Source organism: Eleutherodactylus coqui, chromosome 3 (assembly GCF_035609145.1).
Source record: "Eleutherodactylus coqui strain aEleCoq1 chromosome 3, aEleCoq1.hap1, whole genome shotgun sequence".
Classification (NCBI taxonomy): Eukaryota; Metazoa; Chordata; class Amphibia; order Anura; family Eleutherodactylidae; genus Eleutherodactylus; species Eleutherodactylus coqui.
The window spans coordinates 190,605,485-190,627,411 of NC_089839.1; the positions used below are offsets into that span (position 1 = coordinate 190,605,485).

Sequence of the window (21,927 nt, forward strand, 5' to 3'; positions counted from 1 at the left end):
ACACACGAAAAAAAACACAGCATGCTCTATTTTCCACCCGAGGTCCCCATAAAAGTCAATGGGACCAGTTCAAAGAAAAGGGAAAAAAATGAAAAATCATATAGATATTAATAATATTAAATCAATTAATTAATAATAATGTAGTCCCATTTGATCACACTATCCATGTATTAATAAATTAATTTATTAATTCATCTATTTATTTATCTGATATATCTGATTCACATCTAAGATAGAATAGACTTCATTTATCATATTTATAGTATATATCATGATTAGAGATGAGCAACCATACTCGTTTAGGGCAATTACTCGATCGAGCATCGCTTTTTTTTGAGTAACTGCCTAATCGGGCGAAAAGATTCGGGGGGCGCCGAATATACGTTGAAGAAATACGTTTAAGAAATCCACACTATATGGTGATTGTACACATAGTATATATGGATGTGTATTATAGTAAAAAATATCTTGCAAATTTGCATCAGATCATGCATAAATTGTAGATTGATGATTTAATATATTTTTGCAATGTTTTTGCTAAATATTTAGCAGTCTGTTCTAACATAGAAGACATCAGGTTCACCAGTCCATCTGCTGATTTTGAGGATTTGTATCCCACTGGGCCCATAGCACGATCCCTTCACACTTTTTGATCTAATGCTATCATTTGCCAACCACAATATGGCAGAAGGGACTTAGGGGACACAGCGGCCTCTAGCGTCTGCTTGTGATTACTACTGGGGGTCTAATAGGCTAAGTATAGCGCATGCGCTCCCGAGCTGCCGGATGAGGTAATCGGGCTGCAGAAGATTAGCGCGCATGCGCAGCATCTCCGAGGTTTTGCAGGCTGCTCAGACATGGACGTTCAGGTAGCGCCGCTGCGGGCCTGGGATGATTTCTTCCCGGGGACTGACAGATTCTGCCGCCCGGACTTTAAAGACATCTCAAAATGGAACAACAGAGTTGTGAGCAATCTGTTGTACTACCAGACCAACTACCTGGCCCTGGCCGCCGCCGTCATCTGTCTGGTGGGGTAAGTAGGAGTGATGCAGCAATTAAAGGGTGGAGGGAGAGGGGGCATTAGGGGGAATTGGACAGTGAATTTGCACAGTGTCATACTATTTAAAGAGCATGCTGGTACTTGTAGTCCTGCAGACACAGCCGAACCATAGGGTAATAAATGGATATGTGGATGTAAAGTAGCGATTGCATCATATGCTGTGTGTATATGTATGTGTGTGTGTGTATATATATATATATATATATATATATATATATATATATATACACACACACACACACAGTATATACAGCATATGATGCAATCGCTACTTTACATCTACATATCCATTTATTTAAATATATATTTTTACTCCCCACTTTTCAAAACCTTGTAACTTATTCTTCCGCTGATGTATCTACACGAGGACTCCTCATTTTCCAGGAAAGTTTTGTTTTTTGTTTTTTTTTCAGTGCTACCATTAAATGGACCCGAAAATTTGAAAAAATTTCCAAGTGGAAAGAATTTTGAAAAAAAAATTTTTTAAGGAGGTTCTGTTTTTTTTAACCCTGACAGCGCAGTAGAAATGACCTTTATCTTTATTCTGTGGGTCAGTACGATTACGGCAATACATAATTTTAGGTGTGTGATTTGTTTGTTTGTTTGTCTTTATGCAGTACTGCTTAAAAAATAAATGCCTTTGAAAAAATGTTGCTTTCTGTCGCCATTTTTGATCCCCATAACTTTTTTTTTTCTTCTCCTCAATCAGGTGGTGTGAAGGCTCATTTTTTTTGTAGTTTTTCATACCATCTTGGGGTACATAGGACTTTCTGATTACATTTTTTTTCCTTGATGCAGCTGGGAACATTTTATTATTTTTTTTTTACTCCATTTTCCCATTTTCCTCTAGTCCCCACAGGAGATCTGAAGTTGTGATCGTTTTAAATACTATAGTACAATACTGTAGTATGGCATTTTATTGTATTCTGGCTAGCAATCTTGATAAGGCAACAATACATGAGACCAGGGGGGCATTCAGAAGGCCCCAGGCTACCATAGCAACCAATGGTGCCTCACAATCTAATTGCAGGAGGGCCTTTTGGGACCCCTAAATGCCCATAATGGCATTGAAGTGCTACTGTGGGATGACTCTGATCAGGGCTGTTGTGGACGTCCGACACCCGCTGTGTATATAGCAGCTCAGTTTCCGGTAGATATATAATCCTGCACTGAACAGGTAGGACATTTAACTTGCATAGTCTCATAGCGCATCTAGAGCGGCAGCAGCGCCATACTGCCACTTGTGGCACAATATGCCCAACACATGGGTGTTAAGGTGTTAGAGTGGCACAGTGCAGCTTGAGTCCAATAAGCGTCATTGTTTGCCCATGGTGATTGTTGAACATGTCATCTGATCATGCTGTGCCGTGTAAAACGTTGCTTTAAGGCGTCACTTTTGGAACATGTTTACTGCAACTTTACGTTCCGAACAGCATCTCAAAAGTTATTTTTTAATTAAAAGGGGCGGAGCAAGTAAAACGGGTGCAAATTGTATTTATTTATTTTCACAACAATGCAGATTTTTTTTTCCTAAGGTTCTTCTGACAAGGCATGCTGGGAATTGTAGTTTTGCAGCAGGTTGGAAAGCACTAACCAGCCTGATGCAGCTTGCACACTGGGGTCTGGTGTGAGGACTGTGGGGGTCTTCAGCTGACTTTGCAGGATGTGGTTGCAGCTGTACTGGTGATGAATTCTCTGAGCAGTGTGCGCAGTCATCATGTAACGACACCTCATCTGTGGAGCTGAGTGATATCACAGATGTCCTCTGCTGAGTACACCTGCCGTCTTCAGACCTCTGAGGAAGACTCCTCGGCAATAATGGAGTTTTCTGGAAACAACACAATCTTAAAGGGAACTTTATGAATTTGCAGAGACCAGTTCTGGGTTCCCCTCTAGTGGCGTCGGGTGCTGCGGCTGCACCTCGTGTCACTGTGCTTGTGTCCCGTGCCGCTGGAGACGGATCCTGGACTGCAGAATAGTGAAGGAAGACCGCTGCGGGAGGGAGAACAATTCTTTGAGACGTAAGCAACGCGGTTCTGTGGCGGATCGGCACCACTTTCTGGCTGTTCTCAATTGTCAGCGGCCGCGCTACTGCTGGAAAGCCAGGATCACATGAACGTCCGCTTGTTCTTTTCCTTAATTCCCCCTCTTTTCTTCCTTTAATTGCTCAGTGGCAAGCCGGATTTTTCCTCCGCTCACGACGCACTTTTTAGTTCCCCGCTGGTCCGTGAGTGCAGTTCTTTATATCCTTTTCTTACCACGTTGATACAATATTAGCAAATATGTTTCCACTTTCAGCAATTTGTGTATTTGCCTTGTTTTTACCAATTGTTATATTAACTATTGCTTAGGCTGCTTTCACTTCTGCGTCGCACGGGGGTCCGTTTTCTTGATCCGTTCGGTTAGCAGAACATCGCCTTATGTGGCGCTGAGTGTTAAGGCAGCAGAAAGGCAGTCCTAAGCTCTCGCTCACGACCTGAAGGTTGTGGGTTCAATCCCCACATTGTTCAGGTAGCCGGATCAAGGTTGACTCATCCTTCCAAACTTCCGGGGTCGGTAAAATCAGATCCTCTGTGTAGTTTCTGGCCCAGTCCGTCTGCTCAGACTTCTGGCTCTGACTGCGGATGGGCCGGCGCCGGATGTAGCAGTGCGATGGGTGGTTGGTACAAGCGCCAATAACGTCTGGCTGTTAAGGATAAAGACAAACAAATGAGCTTTATTATATTACAGAAAAATGTTCCAAGCGACCGCCATCAGCAGCTATACACAGATGTAACCGGTTGAGTGTGGCACTATGGACGGCACTTTTTGAGGTCTCCGTTTCACAGGCCGCTTGTATTCATCTCTCTAGTTCGGCAACATTACCAGGTTCTGCAGGAATCGGTCTTAGACAGCTGCCTTAAGATGAAATCCAAGGAGGTCAAGTCTGAGGATGTGGTGGCCAAGGCACAAGGAGAGACGTGTATCCGTGGCTCGGTGTGGAACCTGCTGTTCCCTGGCCACCACAGCGTGGTTACCCATCAAGAAACATGGACGGGGGGGCTGTCCGTTGGTTTGTAGCCCACTGATGAGTAAGTTAGAAGAATGCAGAGGAGCTCACTTTTATGTACTTTGGCAGCAGTTTCTGTAATAAGGTTAGTGAAACAGTTGGGTTTACACGTTGGGCATTGCTCATGCTGCAGCAATCCTGGTGACCCCACCTCTAGAGGAAAGAGAGTACTACGTGGCACAGGATGTCTTCACCACAACTCTGAGCCACCGAGGCGGGAGAGGAATCTCTGCATGAGTCATTCTCCCTTCAGCATTCCTGCTAATGGCTGCCACCCAGCTTTCCGAGGCTCATAAACAGGACATCTCAGTAGTTAGTTGATACATTGACAATAGTACTTATAAGGGCTCATTCACAGCACATATGTCTTAAATGTGTTTTTGTGTATGTGTGATTCATTTTTTACGTACGCAAGAATGCCAAAGTGATGGCAGCTTTGTCACGACCACAGGAAATGGTGTGCTTGTTGTTTTTTTTTTTTTAAGTGAACACGTATGTTAATGCATGTTCGCTGGTTTTTTTTTCTAAGCACCTGTAGACTCGAGGGCTGGCTTTACATGAACAGATTTGCATTGCGGAATCCGCAGTCAGCATCCGTGCTGCGGATCTGCAGCAAATACTGTTCAGAACATGCTATACAAAATCATTTTTTCCTGCATACTCGCGGAAACGAATTGCAATTCACGTGAGCGGAGTAAAAAGGACAGCATGTTTTAGTGTGAATTCCGCACGGGCGGCTTCCATTGAAATCAGTGGAAGCCCTCCGACCTGTAGCCAATCCACAGTTGACATTGCGGATAGGTCGAGGGTCCCAGCGTCATTGCCTAGCGCCGGTACGGGGAAAAAAATATTTCCAAAAAATCTGTTCTGTGCACCTCTGACGGCAGGTTGGCGCAGCCATTTGTAATACAGATGAAGAAGAAGAGAGACTGGTATGCGGGCTCGCTGGCCATGGTGTGCACAATCGGAACTAGTCATGTGCAGCCGTCCTGAGGGCTCTCAGACGAGCGTTTACTGTACGTGTACGCATGGCGTACTGCTGCGTGCCGAGAAATCCCCATACTCTATCTTGGTGTGTATGCACACGTAATAGGCGCCAAAATAGTGTGTATGCTGGGGTTTTTTGTGCACACATTTTGTAAGCTGTGTGAAAGGCACAGTTCGAAGTGGTGTAAAGTAGTTTTTTTTAATTTATTTTTTTAATTTTTTTTTATTTTTACTGCGTATTTTGCTCAAAAATCCGCTGGCGTAATATGTGGTTAAAAAAAAGCCTTGTGTGACAGGGCCCTACTGGGTGATTTTTTTTTTTTTTTTTTGGTCCATGAATAATTATTTTACATGCGCAAGAAGTCTGCATAAAACAAACATTTACCATTATACCAATGTAATAAATTGAGTCTGTGCGCTGCTCGTATGCACCCCTGTGACTGGGCCCTGAGGGTATATCCACACGGGGCATCATTTACGCAGTAGATAATTGGCCATGGATTTTGGTGTGGATCCGCTTTCCTATCAGTCATTGGTACACGCGGTTCTTTCACAGACTTTGGTATTCAGCATGGATTTCACCGCCTCGTTTGAAAGGATGAAAATCTGCTGCATTAATTGACCTGCTGTGAATGGAATATTCGCACCACGTATCGGTTTACGCTGCGCATTATTTGCTTGATGTGTAGATTAGATTTTTAAAATCCTTGTACTTGTACTGTACAACACCGGAGATACCTATGTGGAAAGTCCGCAGTGTTTATATGGTGTGCAAACTTACCCTTAGACCTTGTTTACGGGCCGTTGGCGTAGAATCCTGGGCAAACCCGTGTCCCATTAATGGGAGTCTGCGGTCGGTGTTGTTCATACAATACGGATTTGGAATTAGAAAAAATTGGACAGGGAAAAAAAGCCAATGTGCATATACCCTTAGGTAGGGTTCACACGGGGAGACGACTCTCCGTGCAGACCCTCCACATGGAAATTCCGCAGCATTTACAGAAGCAGCAAAGTGGCCGAAATTTGGAAAATCTCTTCCGCTGGACGCTGGCTTAGGCTATATTTACACGGGCGAGTACGATATCGGGCCGAGAAACTGGGTCCAATATCGCGCTTGTCAACATATGTTTTCCATTCAAAAGCAATTTGCATCGCTTCTGTGAAATCGCGGTTTTCAGGTACGCGTTTCATGCACGTTTGAGGAGCTCAAGTGTTTCCCATTGATTTCAATGGAAAGCATCACATCGTACTCACATGCACATCACACGGCATGCGAGGGCCATGCACTATTTTTAAAGGTACCCTTGGGGCCCATTCACACAGTTGTATTTTGTGTTCTGAGTACAGACAGCACATGGACCCCTTATATTAAATCTGGTGTATGCAGACGTGCTTTTACGTGGACCGATGCGCATTAAAATAAAAAAAATCTGTATATTCTAATTCTGGCTGTAGTCACAGACCAGAGCCGCCTATATTTATATTAGGGGTAATGTGTGAAAAAAGTAAATTAAGAAGAAAAAGTTTAAATTTTAAGGTTAGTTATTTTTTTAAATAATCACATTTATGATAAATATTAAGTACAGGATTGGGTTTGCGGTTTTGTTTTGGACATTTTGTTAAGACCCTGCAGCTCCGACATACTGGTGATCGCCGGGTACCATCCAGGAAACGGCACTGCTGCTTCCTGCATTCTCTACATGGCGCTCACTGAGCACTATGTAGCTTGTAAAGGAGAAGACAGAAGCTGTTAAATGCTTCCGTCTTCTCCTTCAGGTCCTCAGCTGTCTCTGGGCTTTAATCCTGCACCGTATATTTACTATCGGCTGGGATTAACGCAAAGGACCAAGCGCGAATATTTACAGCACTTGGTCCCTAATGAGTTAAAGCCATGGTTTGGTTTATCAAAACGAACAGTAAATCCCCTTTTACACTGACATACTGTATAATAACTCAAAAGTCGCTCAAATGATAGTTTGAGTGACAGTTTTGAGCGATCATCTTTGCATAGTCTATAGTAGCTACTTAAGAGCTATGCAGGCGGAGCGGGACACCGCCGCTATCAGTCAGCGAACAATACAACTGTTCTGCATGAGCAACAGCTGCATTGTTCTCCGTGATTACAGCTCGCGTTCCACTGTAAACTACCAGCGGGACTGTGTTAACAGCCTGCACCGCTGATAAGAGTTCATCACTCAATTCAAGAAAACTAGAATTAAGCCGGGAACGACTCGTGCACGAAAACTGCACGATGTCCGTGCATTTCGACCCAACGATTCTCTATCAAAATACGGCTTTGAGTGAATTTTGAGTGAGAACCGTTGGGTCTAAATGGGCTTTAAATTGTCTTTGTTGCCCGAAGCAACCAATCACAGCTTAGCTTTCATTTCTGAAACTGCTGCGATAAAATGAAAGCTGTGCATTGACTGGCTGTTTTGGCAGACCATTTTAGTGGTAAACAGTTTCGATGAATGAGGCCATAGTTTTAACCCATTAAGGATCAAGGTTCAGCTACACCAGTGACACTTGGGATGTCTATGATATGGAGGGGACAAAAGGGTCGTGTGACAGACTGTTAGCAAGCGTCAGGGGCTTCACAAGCAAAAGATCTAGAAAGTCACATTGTGTATCCAAACTTGCCGTCTGCAATGAGACTACTATCCCCTTACAACCTTCAAGTGAAGAACTCGACGACAATGATGAGACAATGCAAGAAGAGGATACATTTCCATCAACCAGTGAACAACATGATCCTACACTTCGGGCAGATGTTTGGTGCAGAATCTCTGCAGCAGGCATTCCACTCTGGATTCCGCAGCAATAATGCTCTGTAGTATGCTTCGGTAAAACGATTCTTGATGTCCACAGGCTGAAACCAATTGCGGTTTCCGCTCAGATATAAAATCGCAGCCTTCTTCATTTTGTTGCATTTCCCACACGAAGTCAATGGAAGCCGGACGGGCCATGGATTCTGCAGGAAAAGCAGGAGATTCAAATATATATATATATGAACTGCTCATGTCCGACGGCGGGCCGTGCGGACCATCCATAGTACAGTAAATGAAAAAAGATGACAGGTTAATGTGGACGCTGCTGCCGGCAGCTCTGAGCTCGAGGCTGTAAGAATCTTCTCCAACCCAAAACAAGTGTAAAAATCTATAGACACGGAGAACGAAATCTTGTGCATTTCTTCCATTATTATGGGACCCTAACTTTTTGTTACGACATAAGTGGGGTGATGTCAGCTCTGGGTCGCTCTTATAATGTCCAAGAGTGGAGGCTTTTCATAGACTCCTCCAAAAAACTGTTTTTCTTCACAACGGCTATGTGCTGCATTCTGTTCCAGTCCGCTATGCCAGCCTTTCAAAGGAGTCCTATGAAATGCTGCGGCATATGCTTCACTCAGTAAATACCCTTAACATAAGTGGAGGAGCTGTGGAGACTTGAAGGTCATTGCTGACATATTGGGAATGCAGAAAGTTGACCAAGTATTCCAAGCTTTCCATGTGAGTGCGATAGCCGTGTCGGGCAATCTCACTACATAAAAAAAAAAGGACTGGCTGACCAGGTTTTGGAGAGTTGACAACATTGTTTGACGGAAAATTTTGTCTAAAGAGATGCTGCTTCCTCCATTACATATTAAATTAGCTGAGCACTCCGAGCGGGGTATGCAGAAGACAAGCGGGGCCGTTTGTCTTCTGTATACAGCTGTTTTCTTCTCAGAGCGCTCAGCTAGTATACAGCTGAGCTCTCCATATGGGGTATATAGAAGAAAGCTGGAGCACTGTCTTCTGCATACTCCTGCTGTGTTTATGGAGTGCACAGCTGGTATACAGCTGAGCGCTCCGTATGGGGTATACAGGAGAAAGCTGGAGCGCTGTCTTCTGCATACCCCTGCTGTGTTCATAGAGTGCACAACTGGTATACAGCTGAGCGCTCCTTGCGGGGTATACAGAAGACAGCTGGAGCGCTGTCTTCTGCATACTCCTGCTGTGTTCATGGAGTGCACAGCTGGTATACAGCTGAGCGCTCCGAGCGGGGTATGCAGAACACAGCTGGAGCGCTGTCTTCTTCCTACTCCGACCGTGTTCTCCGAGCAGGATACCAGCTGAAACAATATCAGCGGTATCCTGCTGAGAACTCACGCACAGTCCTCATAAGACTCATCGTACTTTTAAGCTTGCTGAAAGACAACGATGAACGACTCATTAACGAAAACTGCACGATGTCCGTACAGTTAGACCCAACGATTCTCGCTCAAAAGACTGTTTTGAGCGAGAATCGTTGGGTCTACATAGGCAAATCATCTGCCATTCTTAAAGGAGATGTCCCGCGCCGAAACGGGTTTTTTTTTTTTTTTAACCCCCCCCCCGTTCGGCGCGAGACAACCCCGATGCAGGGGTTAAAAAAACCACCCGCACAGCGCTTACCTGAATCCCGGCGGTCCGGCGTCTTCATACTCACCTGCTGAAGATGGCCGCCGGGATCCTCCGTCTTCGTGGACCGCAGCTCTTCTGTGCGGTCCACTGCCGATTCCAGCCTCCTGATTGGCTGGAATCGGCACGTGACGGGGCGGAGCTACACGGAGCTACACGGAGCCCCATAGAGAACAGGAGAAGACCCGGACTGCGCAAGCGCGGCTAATTTGGCCATCGGAGGGCGAAAATTAGTCGGCACCATGGAGACGAGGACGCTAGCAACGGAGCAGGTAAGTATAAAACTTTTTATAACTTCTGTATGGCTCATAATTAATGCACAATGTACATTACAAAGTGCATTATTATGGCCATGCAGAAGTGTATAGACCCACTTGCTGCCTCGGGACATCTCCTTTAAGGCCTATCTGAAGACCAAATTTACTCATCTTTCAAAAACAAAGATAAGAGGGTGTTTTTGTAGGTCCACAGATACAATGCATGCTTAAGGCCCCCTGTCCACGGGTGTTGCGATATCCCGCAGCGGATCGCCGCCGCAGGATCCGCCATCCAGGAGCAGGAGCCAGCAGACTGATCTCCGTGGTGAGCCTATCTGACAGGCTCACCGCGGAGAAGCGCGGCAATACGCAGCATGCTGCGACTTCCCGCCCACGAGCGGAGAATCACTATGGTTCTCCGCTCGTGAACAGGGGGCTGCGCTTTCCATAGCAACCCTATGGAAAGCGTGCACTGCGTTCCCCGTGGCCGGATTTCATTGCGTTCCCCACGGGGATAATAACGCCTGTGGACAGGCAGCCTAACAAGGAAAGTGAAATCTGTCTGGATGGCATTCAAGAATGTGACAAGACAGTTTTCTAGGGAAGACTAGATCAAACAACTTTGAACAGGTTGTGGCAGACATGTTGCATCCCCAATCTTTCCCTCAAAGTACATCTCATGCATTCGCACCTTGACTACTTCTCGGAGAGCTGCAGCATGTTTATAGCTCACTGCGATGGATATATCTCAGTGCAATAATCAATTATCCTGTGTCTTCTACTATATTCAGGTATCGTAGCGAGGTGTCCGGCCTGCCATATATCACCTCATGTCAGTCCGCCCCGCTGCATGGAGATCGCTCATCACGCTTTAAATAACCCCATTTGTGCCCTATCATTGACTACCATCCCTGCCAGGATCCGTGCCCGGGGCGGCTTGTTTGCTGTTAGTTTATGTGTTGTCAGGACGGCCTGCGTCACTTATCTCCTTTTTACTTATGTTTTCTCTGAGGATCTCTGGAAACGGATGCAATCAATAGTTATTGGCCAAGCCCAGGAATCCTCTTAATGCCTCTTGTGATCCTTGGTGATATCCTTAATCCACGCTCTAATGTCTCCAAAGGGTCATCCTTGGAGAAGAAAACATAGCACAGCAGTTTTCCTTGTAATGGCACGTAATCCGTGTCCCCGAAGGTTTGCAGGAAAAGCTAATGCATATTCTTAAAGGGGGTGTCTGGGATTAGAAAGGAGACAGATTTTTTTTTTCTTTAAAAAAAACAAAAAGAAAACCAGACTAGCTCTATTTTTTTTGTTCCGTAATCATGGAGAGTCCCCCATGTTACTGTGTAAACTGAGTAATAAAGAGGGCCAAAAATCTGACATGAAAGGGTTTTTCTCATCATAGATAACCCTTTCAAAAATTAATTAGCTAACAGCCACTGATTTTCTTGTAGCCTACCCGCCGTTTGTCCACTATGGCTGCCGTAACCTACACCGCCCATCACTAACTTACTGTTTGGTCAGTGGTCTCCACCGCCCAGTGCCAATCAAATTTTGATGTCATCCATCATCACGGAGCAGTGGAGACCACTCAGCCATCACACTAGTGTTGGGCTCCATATGTTACAGGAGTAATCCATGTGAACTGTGAGCGTGATACAAGGTAAAGACCAGTCTCTGAAACTAACTTTGGCGACAACATGGAACTTTGAGCCATCATTTTTGCGTGTAAATGGGGCTTTGGTTTCTCTCACTTCAGATCGTTATAGTAGACCTAGAGTAAGAATACTTTCCAGGAAATGATGAGAGAATTCAGCTCTGAAGCCTTCAGAATTGTGAATGCAGCTTTGGATTTATAGGCTGTAAATAAGAAAGTACTCACGGTACTGTTTTATGTGGATTATGTCTCTCTAATCTACAATTCAGATATAAGTGGGTGAGCTCTTTTTAAGCCAAGCAAAAGCTGTTCACTTGTGAAAATTATATTAAAGGGGTTGTCCATCGCTTCAATAGTCCTTGTTGTAGTAAAATTAATAAACTGAGCATCACGTCAGGTGAGCACTGCAGCCAATCAGAGGTTGCAGGGTCACCGCTCGTTCTCCCGGCATCGGCGGTCACATGTTGAGCACCATGATAGCAGAAGTTTGGACGGTAACGCTGCAACGGTCGCCTGACTTCTGGTGATGTCAGCTGTCACAGCGGGGTTTTCAGTCCTGGATCCCGGCGGAGGGGTAAGAAATACTCAGCTGTTTTACTACATTCACCCTGTTGGAGGGAGGTTGCGGGTAAAGGAACAGCCCATATAAGAAAAGTAAATGTTTTTCAGAATTTGGCAAGGGGTAATAATGGGACACTAAGCGTGTTATCACTGCTAGACTCCAACCTGGGTCTCTCCAGCTGTTGCAGAACTACAACTCCCAGCATTTGGTGTGACCTGTGTTTATGTGGTGCCGGCTCCTGCACAGCTCTCTTGCTGACTTTGGGTGTTGGCCGCACATCTGTTCACATTCTGTTCCTGCGGCCTCCATGATATTCACTTTTTCCAGGCCGTTGTGAGTAGCTGTTTGTCATCTATATTTAGCCGGCCGCTTGTTAAATCCCACCTCAGTCGCTGCACGCCGCCGCCGGAGACTGCCAACTCCTCCTCGGGTTGCAGTGAGCGTAATGACAGAATGACTGCGGCAGGTGTGTGGGAACTGTGTGTATATACATATAGAATATATAGATATAACTGTTACATAGGACTTTTTTTTCAGCTTTACACACATACCCATCAAGTTCAGCTTATTCCACCCCCCTTTCAGTGTTGGTCCAGAGGGCATTAAAAACCCCGATGAAGAAGCTAATTTTCCTTCTTTTAGGTGAAAAATTCCTTCCAGACTCCAATCTGCCAATCAGAATAATCCCTGCATCATTCCCACCCTTCTGAAGTAATCAGTAACATGTAATATTGTAGCAATCAATGTCTCTTATATTTTATCAAGTTCCATAGTCTCACTGCTGTTACAGTAAAGAACCCCCTTCTATGTTGGTGCAGAAACCTTCTTTCCTCCAGTTGTAGAGGGTGCCCCCTATTTACAGTCATAGTCCTGGGTATAACTAGATGATGGGAGAAACTATAGCGGGGGCTCCAGACTACAGTCGTACAGCAGGTGAATCTGCTTTCACCTCCTTATTGCCTTATGATGTAACACTTTCTTCTTTCTCTCCCCATTTTCTTTCAGGTTTTTAAGTCCTTTCAACATGATCCTTGGCGCCACAGTCGTCACCCTGGTCTTCATGGGATTTGTGTGGACGTCACACAATAAGGATTTTGTCCGTAAATTTAAGAAGCAGTACCCCACTCTCTTCATCATGTCCATTATGTTGTCCAGCTACTTTGTCATCTCCATGTTTGGAGGAGTGATGGTGTTTGTGTTTGGGATAACCTTCCCAATGTTATGTAAGTGGGAAAAAAAGAAGAAAATTGTGTGTATATATAATTTTAGTTCCTTTTTTACTTCAGGTCATTTACAGCTTACACAGCATGTATTTCCATATTGGCCAGCAGGTGACATACCATACACAACCCCTTTCAGGGGCTCTGTCCCAGGGTCCGAAAACTCCATCTAGATTGATCCATAGACTGCTACTGTATTTTAGCCGGCTTCCATTTGATTCCTGCATTTTTGGTCCGACAGAATAGTGTAATTTATTGTGCTGTTTTGTCCAGTCGGAATTAGAGACCAAAGCTTGCAGCTTCAGTCTGTCTTACTAATGGCAGTCTACAGTTCCATACAGGGTTCCATCTGGACACTGTTTTTGGCTATGGAGACAGAACCTCTTGAACAGGGTATTGAATATAGTCTTATGATTGAAAGCAATGAAAAACTTTTAGGGGCAAAATGTTGTTTTTTTTGCTTAAATGTTTGTATTCTGGGCTGCCAATCATTTTTGGAATAGGTCTTGATTAAATATTTTTTGCAATGTATATTGAAACTGCAGTCCTAAGTCTCAATCGGAGATCAGTCAGTTAGTCTGGACTGACTGTTTAAGGTTCTTTTACATGGGATGACTGTAGGGCGCATAAGGTGTGCCCTACAACCATCCCACTGACTACCCTTCCTGTGCTTGCACACAGGAGCAGTAGTCATTTAGAGATTGGAGGTGAAGCTTCCACGGAGATCTTTCGGCTGCCCTCCTCCATTCATTGCAAACAGGCAGTCGTTCATAGATGAACCTCTGCCTGTTTACACAGGCCGATAGTTGTTTAGTTTTTAGGTGAGCTAAAAACCAAGCGACTCCCAACAGGTGGATTATTTCTCTCTCAGTGCCCTGTTGGTAGACATGTGTACCCGGGACAACTATGACCCAAAATCATTGTTTCTGTGCAAACGTAACTTTAGTTTTCAGCCTTACCTCTTCTCTCCACAACTTTGTTGTGGTCATAAATCAGCAGATAAAAACAGACAGGAGAGCAGAAGGGAAACCCAAGACACTGAATGAAGGATAGGTGAGCCACGGTGGGATTTCTGTGCCTATTGCTAATATAGAAAGTGCAGTGTCATTTTTGATGCCCTCGGCCTACTTAGATTCTTCTATCTAGTTTCCTTCCGGTCAGTACAGATAATGTAAGATAAAGCTTTCAGGAAATGTTTAGAGAAATAAAAGGGATAAGAAGTTACTGAGAGAATCAAGTTCCTTATAGCACTCCAGTAATATTTTACAACAACCTGTGGCATGTATGCTGCTGTAAATGTTGACCTGTGTCCTAATGATAGACCTGCTGCTAAACTGGGTAGCCACAATTTTCTTTAAGGATGTTGTCTCATAGCTAACGCCTTTATTATGGGAGACACCACGGCAAACAGCTGATTTTGTCATGGAAAGTCAGAGCCGGCCAAACGTCAGATTTGATAATTGTTCATTTACTAAAAAGCCAAAGTTTGCTAGAGTAAAGAATGTTAGTTACTGGATTCCCTTTCCCGCACCGTCACCCTGGAAAGTCTGTACTCTGTTTAGCGTGACTCGTTCAACCTGTGTGTGCGCACTCCATAGAGAACAGTGGAGTGCCTGCGCATGGACCGAATTCAGAGAGTCATACCGACTTCCTGATGTGAGAACATGGGATCGGGGAGCCCGGTAAGTATAAAAATCACCCCCCCAGATTTTGTGAAATCCATCCTATAAACACTATAACTTAGTTTATGATGCTTATAGGAGGTGATGAGTTCTCTTTAAGGTACAAGAGTCAGTTCACCAAAAATGAAATAACTTTCTGTACTTACTATTAAACGTTTCCCCCTCTTTTTGCCTTGTAGTGATGTTCATCCATGCATCTCTGAGGCTCCGCAACGTGAAAAACAAGCTGGAGAACAAGATGGAAGGCGTGGGCTTGAAGAAGACCCCAATGGGGATTGTACTGGACGCCCTTGAACAACAGGAGGAAAACTTTGCAAAAATAGCCGACTTCATAAGTAAAGTGAAGGAATGAGCACTACCGAGCCCCCCCCATCCCCCCAACCCATCCCACCCCACAGACCCTTGCACTCCTCCCTCATGTACCATTTGAGGTTACTTTATGTTACAGTTGTGTGTATTGGGGGCAGCACCTCACTGCCATGTTTCTTTCCCCAAACTATTGCTCCGACACGGAGACCTGATTTTGTACTGTGTTTCTCGGTGTGACATGGTGACCCCGCTGGTGTGTCAACAATGGGGCCAGCTTCTTTTTTGATATATTGTATTAGAATCTTTGACATCGACACCAAAAACCACTGATACATCCTCTTGAGTGGTCTTCGAAATATGGGGAGTATTAGTCCACCCAGTCAGGTGTCACCCTACCCTCATAGAGGTGCTAAGTGACGTTCATTTTGAACTTGCTTTGGATATAAAGGAATGTCCTGTTTTGCCTCTTTGATGAATTCACCCACATTTTTAGGATTCACATATCTATTTTAACATGTTGTTTTTTTGTTTTTCTCTCCCTTTCCTTATATTGCATTTGGCTGCGTGTTTTGCAGAAGTTATAAAGAATAAGTGACCATTGGTCAAAGGGGCTTACATTAAAGGGGTGCCTCACCAATAGAAGTTATCTCTTATCCACAGGTTAGGGGATAGCGTTCGGCTATCTCTAGCAGTTCCATTGACCACTATACGACCACTACTCCAGACTGGCGATCTTGTGATCTTTGGGGTCACAGCAGTCGGACCACACCAATTATCAAGTTATCTCCAAACCTGTGCCTCTAATTATATCGTTATCCGTTTAGTCGGGGGTGACTCTCCGACACCTTATGGTTCAGCCCTCTCCACGCGGTTCTGCTTTGTACGGCTTCTTTCAGTTCAATCATTTGCATGTTATTGTTGGCTTTGATAGTATATAGCCAGGGTGTTGTTTGGCGGCCAGGTCTTCTTTTGCCGCTGACCACTGCAAGCATTATTGATGTTTGTAATTAATTCGCTCGCATTATGTGGCCAATGCATTATGAGTCTCTGTTTCCTAATTTTGCTCTCCAATGAAAACTTTGGTTTGATGTGGTCTATGACTGTTCTGTTTGTGATCTTGGTGGTCCAAGGAATTTGTAGAAGCTTACTCCAGCACCAAAGTTCTAAGGTATCAATCTTCCTCCGGTCCATTGTCTTCAGTGACCAACTTTAGCAGTCGTAAGTTGTGATTCGGAAGATGATTGCGTTGACTATCCGGCGTTTCGTTGCAATGCTTAGGTCTTTGTTTTGCCAGATCTTATCCATAGTTAAGATTGAGCTGCGGTTCCTTGCTTTATTTCAGGTCCTGATTCTTCATTGTGGTCGGTTTTCGATCCAAGAAAGATGAAGTCTTGAACTGCTTCGATTTCTTAATTTGTTGATCTTGAGTTTCCCTGTACCGTTACCGGCTGTTGTCTTGATCTTAGTTTTCTTGATATTGAAGTATAGGTCGGCTTCTTCATTTCCTCCTTTACCTTTTAGTATCAGTTGTTTAAGATCTTCCTGACTTTCTGCCAGCAAGGTTGTATCATCTGCACATCTGAGATTGTTGAGGTTTCTTCCAACGAACTTGATTCCGATGTAAGATTAATTCTAAACTGCATTGCCTCAAGATCGCCTCTACATACAGGTTGAATGATGCCTTTCCCAATACTGAACCATTCCATGTTACAGTTAGAGGTTCTGACCGTTGCCTCTTGGTTTGCATATAACGACTGTATGAGTTGCCACAGATGTCCCAGGACTCCTACTTGTCTTGGGCCACAACTTGTTTTCAATGCAATCAAAGGCTTTGCTGTAATCGATAAAGCATATGTACTCCTCCTGGTATTACCAGGACTCTTCCATGATCCATCAGAGATTTTCCATTTGGTCTCTTGTGGCTTTTCCTTTGCAAAAACCGGCTTCTTCATTAGGGAGTTTCCGTTCCATCATGCGTTTCTGTATAGGCTGTGCTTAGCAAATAACTTCTATTGGTGGGACAGCACCTTTTAAAGACGTTCTCTGTGACAGTGTAAAGTTTATTGAGGAGAGCACACACGACCTATTCATGTTATCTGGCACAATTCTGTCCCTGTGCTCTACCTTTGTCTGCACATATCTTCTATCTTGGATCACAATAAGACTTATTGTCACCCATGTTTTATTCTCCTTCCATTGTAAATGCTTACGATTAACTCTGCATATTGTGCTCCAGTCTGCATTGCTAGTATGGTAGGCACATAACATAGCGCCAGTGCATGACACTCATTTCCATAGAAACCTCTAGCACCGGAGTTGACAACCCTAAACAAGTATGTGCCCATCGCCATTATTGGGGAAAAAAATCTGTTTGGAAGGTCATTTGATACCAGTAAGATGGTCTAAATTGACAGAGGGTGCAAACGGGTTTCAAGATGGCGCTAGTTCAGTATAAAATAAGCTCTTGTTAAAGGGGGTTGTCCATGACTTTAACGGACTTTTACTATTGATGGCATAGGTAATCATTAGTTGATCAGCAGGGGTCCACTGCTTGGAATCCCCAATGATCAGCTGAATGCCAGGCCCAAGGTCAGTGCAGACTGGGCTGATAGCAGACAGCTCTGTTCATATTGCAACAGCCTGGTTTGATACTACAGGCACACCTCCCACTGATTTCAGTGGGAGCTGTGCCTGTCGTACCAAAGCCGGTTGCTGCAACATTGACAGCACTGTCTGCTGTCAGTGCGTTCTGCACTGACAGTGACCGCGTGATCAGCTGATTGGCAGAGATCCAGAATGGCGGACCCCCACCAATCAACTATTGATGACCTAAACTGAGGATAGCTATTAAATAGTAAAACTTCTGGACACACTGTTTTAAGTAACTTACCTTTGATACGATAGGAAAGCTGACATGTATGAGGGATAACCCAAAGTGGTAGAGTATCCCATTCATATAGCACTTGTTCAGTACTTATGGGCTGAGGCCCGCATCAGAAAAGAGGCTGAATTTGCCATAATGTATCCTCTCCAACCTTTTTTGTCCCTTTTTAATATCTGTGTATTTAATATTGTAATTCTCCAGTTTTGCTTTAATATATCTATATATTATATTTACAGTATTAACCCTTAATTTATCTTAATATATACTTTATTTCCTGCGGTTTTTGCACATGAATAAAAGGCAAAGTCTATGCAAAACCTTAAGTCCTATGGAAACCAGCAATTTGTGCTTTGGCTGTATTTTTTTTTCTATTTCCACTAAATCCAGTAGATTCAGTGTCTCCTACTTGTGGCTTCCCAGAAATTACAAACAAATGCTGGGCATTGTGTTTTCCCCATTGATGGAGGCCCAACCACTCGTAGACTACTGCTGTACGGAAGCTTATCCTTCTTGACGCTCCTTCCCTGACTGATGATTGTGCTTGAGGTAGTTCTGTAAAATGGTATGGAGAATAGAAGACCGATTTGTATGGCCTATTTTTATAACTGGAAACCATAGTGATCTACTGTACATCCCTCAGGCCCCCATCTAATGGTGGAGTAGGCGATTACTATGGTAGCATGGAGGGATTACCTTTTGGGTACTGTAACAGCTTATCCAGAGACTGAGACGTTATCCTACCAACAGCAATTTGATACCTGAGCAAGAATCAAAGAATTATTTCTATATGTTAATTATACTTAATGAGGCTTCTTTGGCCCTATTGACATCGGATACTCTTCTTGGTAAACGTCTTACTAACGTCTGATACACTTGAGCTGATATTACCCTTAATTCATCCTGCAAACGTCTGGCGAGCTCTCTAAGAAGATGGACGCTGTTCAGGTGGGGACAGTCAAGCACTGGCCACAGCAGTGACCTTCTATAGCCAGTGATTAGCTGTTGCAGTCACATGCCCGGGTCAGCAGCAACCAGGAAGTACAGAATGGTTGTGAAACAATTTTAAGTAGTGGGAAAACCCCTTTAACTGTTGGCACAACTTATTCGGCCAAAAAGCGCTCCCCAGGCATCCTCCACATCCATCTGATTTGAAAGATGGAATAGCGTGATTCGTCAATCCATAGAACGTTCTTCCTTTGCTCAACTGTCCAATGATGACGCTCCTTGCACCATCGTAGGTGGACCGATGCATCATCTGCGAGAGAACTCGACAGACATTTGCAGGATGAATGGAGGGATATACCAGCTGAAGTGTATCAGATGTTAGTAGAAAGTATACCACTGAGAGTAGCAGCCCACAAAGTTTTAACATATGGACATAACTACTGCTTTTGATTTTTGCTCACAAAGCATTTAGAATATAAGACTTTAACAGGACGACTCTGGGATTTAGATTTATATTATTCTTTTAGCCTATGTGATTCTTCATCTATTATTAAATTAAATGCAAAAAAAAAAACGAAAAGTTTTCATAAACTTGGCTTCTTCCATTTTGTGTAGTTTTTTATTTTTTTTTTTTCATTTCAAATAGCTTTGTCACGTCTGACATATGTAACATGCGACTTCCTGCTTCACCAAACTGCTACATGTGTTCATGCCCTCAAAGGGGGTGTTATAGAGCGTGTTCACACCGCATACCCCTTTTCTGTTAGTAAAGATGGACAGACGTTGCAAAAACCACCTTTCGCTTTGTGGACTTGGTGCATATGTGTGTCCCTTCCCTTTTCCCCATACTGATCTGATTTAACACCGTCGTGTGTTTGGTGGATGCCATTGCATGCTAGCTTACTGTTAGGGCTAATAGACACCCTGATTTTAAAGAATCTTACTTCCTTTAACATTGTTCATCCCATGAGTGTAGAATTTTCAGTCATTGAAACCTGGACTCTTGTTAGAAATTCTTTAACTCACAAACACACAGTAAGTGTGCAAATGGCCTTAGTTGAAAGAACCACCCAATTTCAGTGGCACCGGATGGCTCTGTAATGTGTATGAGGGCAGCTCAACTTTCCCTCGAGAGATGTCTGGGGAGAAGAAGGATCAGAGAGGTTGAGTTTCAACACTTGATCCTTTTGTTTCTCAAGAGAAAAGCAATTGCCGGAGCTGTCTGTCTTCAGCTTACCTGTTGAAACACATGCATTCGGTTGAGCCAGGGCAAACGGCTCGAAGGGGATGGATATGGGAAGCTACTCAGAGAGATGCCGAGGCACTGGAATGATTCGCTGTCTTGGTCTCTGCACCCGACAAGTCGCCCTGTGTAAAAAGGCCCTTAGACATTACTCCTTTTCCTAGCTGCAGGGGAATAGTGGGAATTACGCAAGATCAGACTGCATATAGGGTTTGTTGGTACCACAGAAACACCTTTGCATAGGAGGTACATATACAGAACGCTGGGATATTTGAGCTTTTGCAAAGTTGCTTCATTTTTGATACATGGGGGCAGGAGAAACTATTGACTTGCTGTTGACTATACCTCTCCATTCTCGCTAAGTTTCCATACTAGGTGCAATATTTTCAATAGGATCGGATATAAAATTCATATTTAGCAATCGATATGTGATTGAAACGCGCCGTGTAAAACACCCAACCATTTTGACATTTTGCTTTGAAAGCAAGAAGTGGAGCATTTGCCTGGAGCGAACCCATCTATCTGGCCTAACGGGAATTGTAGTCTGGTTGCTGTGGGTAACCCTTTCTTATTTTGCACTAGTTTTTACACGGTACATGAGATCCAATATGTTTAATGTCAGTTACATCATACTTGGTGGCTACGTCTGCATTACAACATTTACATTAGAAATCTGCTTTGTTTTTTTTCTCCATATACAGCGCCGCTCTTATGTAGAGGCTGTATCTGGTATTGCAGCTCAGTCCCATTTACTTGTATAAGGCTCAGCTGCAATACCAGACACAACCATTAACAACAGTGGCACTATTTCTGGAGGGAGGGGAGGAGGGGGGGAAGGGGCAGCAGACACCTTTGTTTCTAATTTGACTGCCCCTTTAAGACTTACATTCTGAATGGCTTTCTCCTATTGATTTGTACAAAGGGACTTTCTTTGGAATAGTATACTCCTTGCTGTACATAATATGGTCCAGAACACACTGTGAGTGATTGGTGATTTCTTATGATGTGACGGATTCGAGTGCTTTACATGTTAATGCCTTGTGATTTTTAGTTAGGACAGATGCGGTCGGCACTCATCCTCTGACGACAGAAGAAGCAGCGATGCATGTGTATAGTATTAGTGCAGTATTTCACTGATGTGTATGGAAGCTTTAGAAATGAGAAGCAACTTAACAATAAAATGAAAACTGACAAAATCTTAACTTTTTGTGTAATTTTTTTTTTTTTTTTTTTTCCTCCTTTCATAATTTATTGCATTTTTAGAAATCATTGATCTTCTGTTTGGATTTATTAAAGGGGTTTCTTGGATTTTTAAGTAAACAAATTGGAGATGGGGAAAAATGCCTCTGCCGCACCTCCTGTTGAAAGGCAGCTTCCTTGTAAGCCTGTGCTTAGGAGTAGGCTGGAGCTCGAGTGAAGGAGGACAGCATGGTGGTTCTGTGATTAGCACTGTTGCCTTGGGTTCAAATACAACTATTGGCAACATCTGCATGGAGTTTGTACGTTCTCGTGTTAGCGTGGGTTTCCTTCAGCACTCCAAAAACATACTAAGAGTACGTTCACATGTAGCTGGAAATGGTGCAGATATGCCAGTGCGGAAAATTTGCATAAAAATCTGCACCATTGATGTGAATTT

The 21,927-nt window shown here is 43.8% G+C and overlaps 1 protein-coding gene across 1 annotated transcript; it reads left to right on the plus strand.

Moving 5' to 3' along the window:
* The first annotated feature begins 808 nt into the window (after nt 1–808).
* Nucleotides 809–21,493, plus strand: ARL6IP5 (ADP ribosylation factor like GTPase 6 interacting protein 5). The gene is made up of 3 exons (XM_066596673.1): nt 809–1,033; nt 13,014–13,231; nt 15,090–21,493. The coding sequence occupies exons 1-3, from the start codon at nt 858–860 to the stop codon at nt 15,260–15,262; spliced, it is 567 nt and encodes a 188-aa protein (XP_066452770.1). The 5' UTR covers nt 809–857; the 3' UTR covers nt 15,263–21,493.
* The last annotated feature ends 434 nt before the right edge of the window (nt 21,494–21,927 follow it).

Bases quoted from the DNA above. Each gene is read 5' to 3' on its own strand.
- ARL6IP5 (XM_066596673.1), top strand. From the start codon at position 858: ATGGACGTTCAGGTAGCGCCGCTGCGGGCCTGGGATGATTTCTTCCCG. The intron at 1,034-13,013 runs GTAAGTAGGAGT...ATTTTCTTTCAG, and splicing joins GCCGTCATCTGTCTGGTGGG to GTTTTTAAGTCCTTTCAACA. The intron at 13,232-15,089 runs GTAAGTGGGAAA...TTTGCCTTGTAG, and splicing joins GATAACCTTCCCAATGTTAT to TGATGTTCATCCATGCATCT.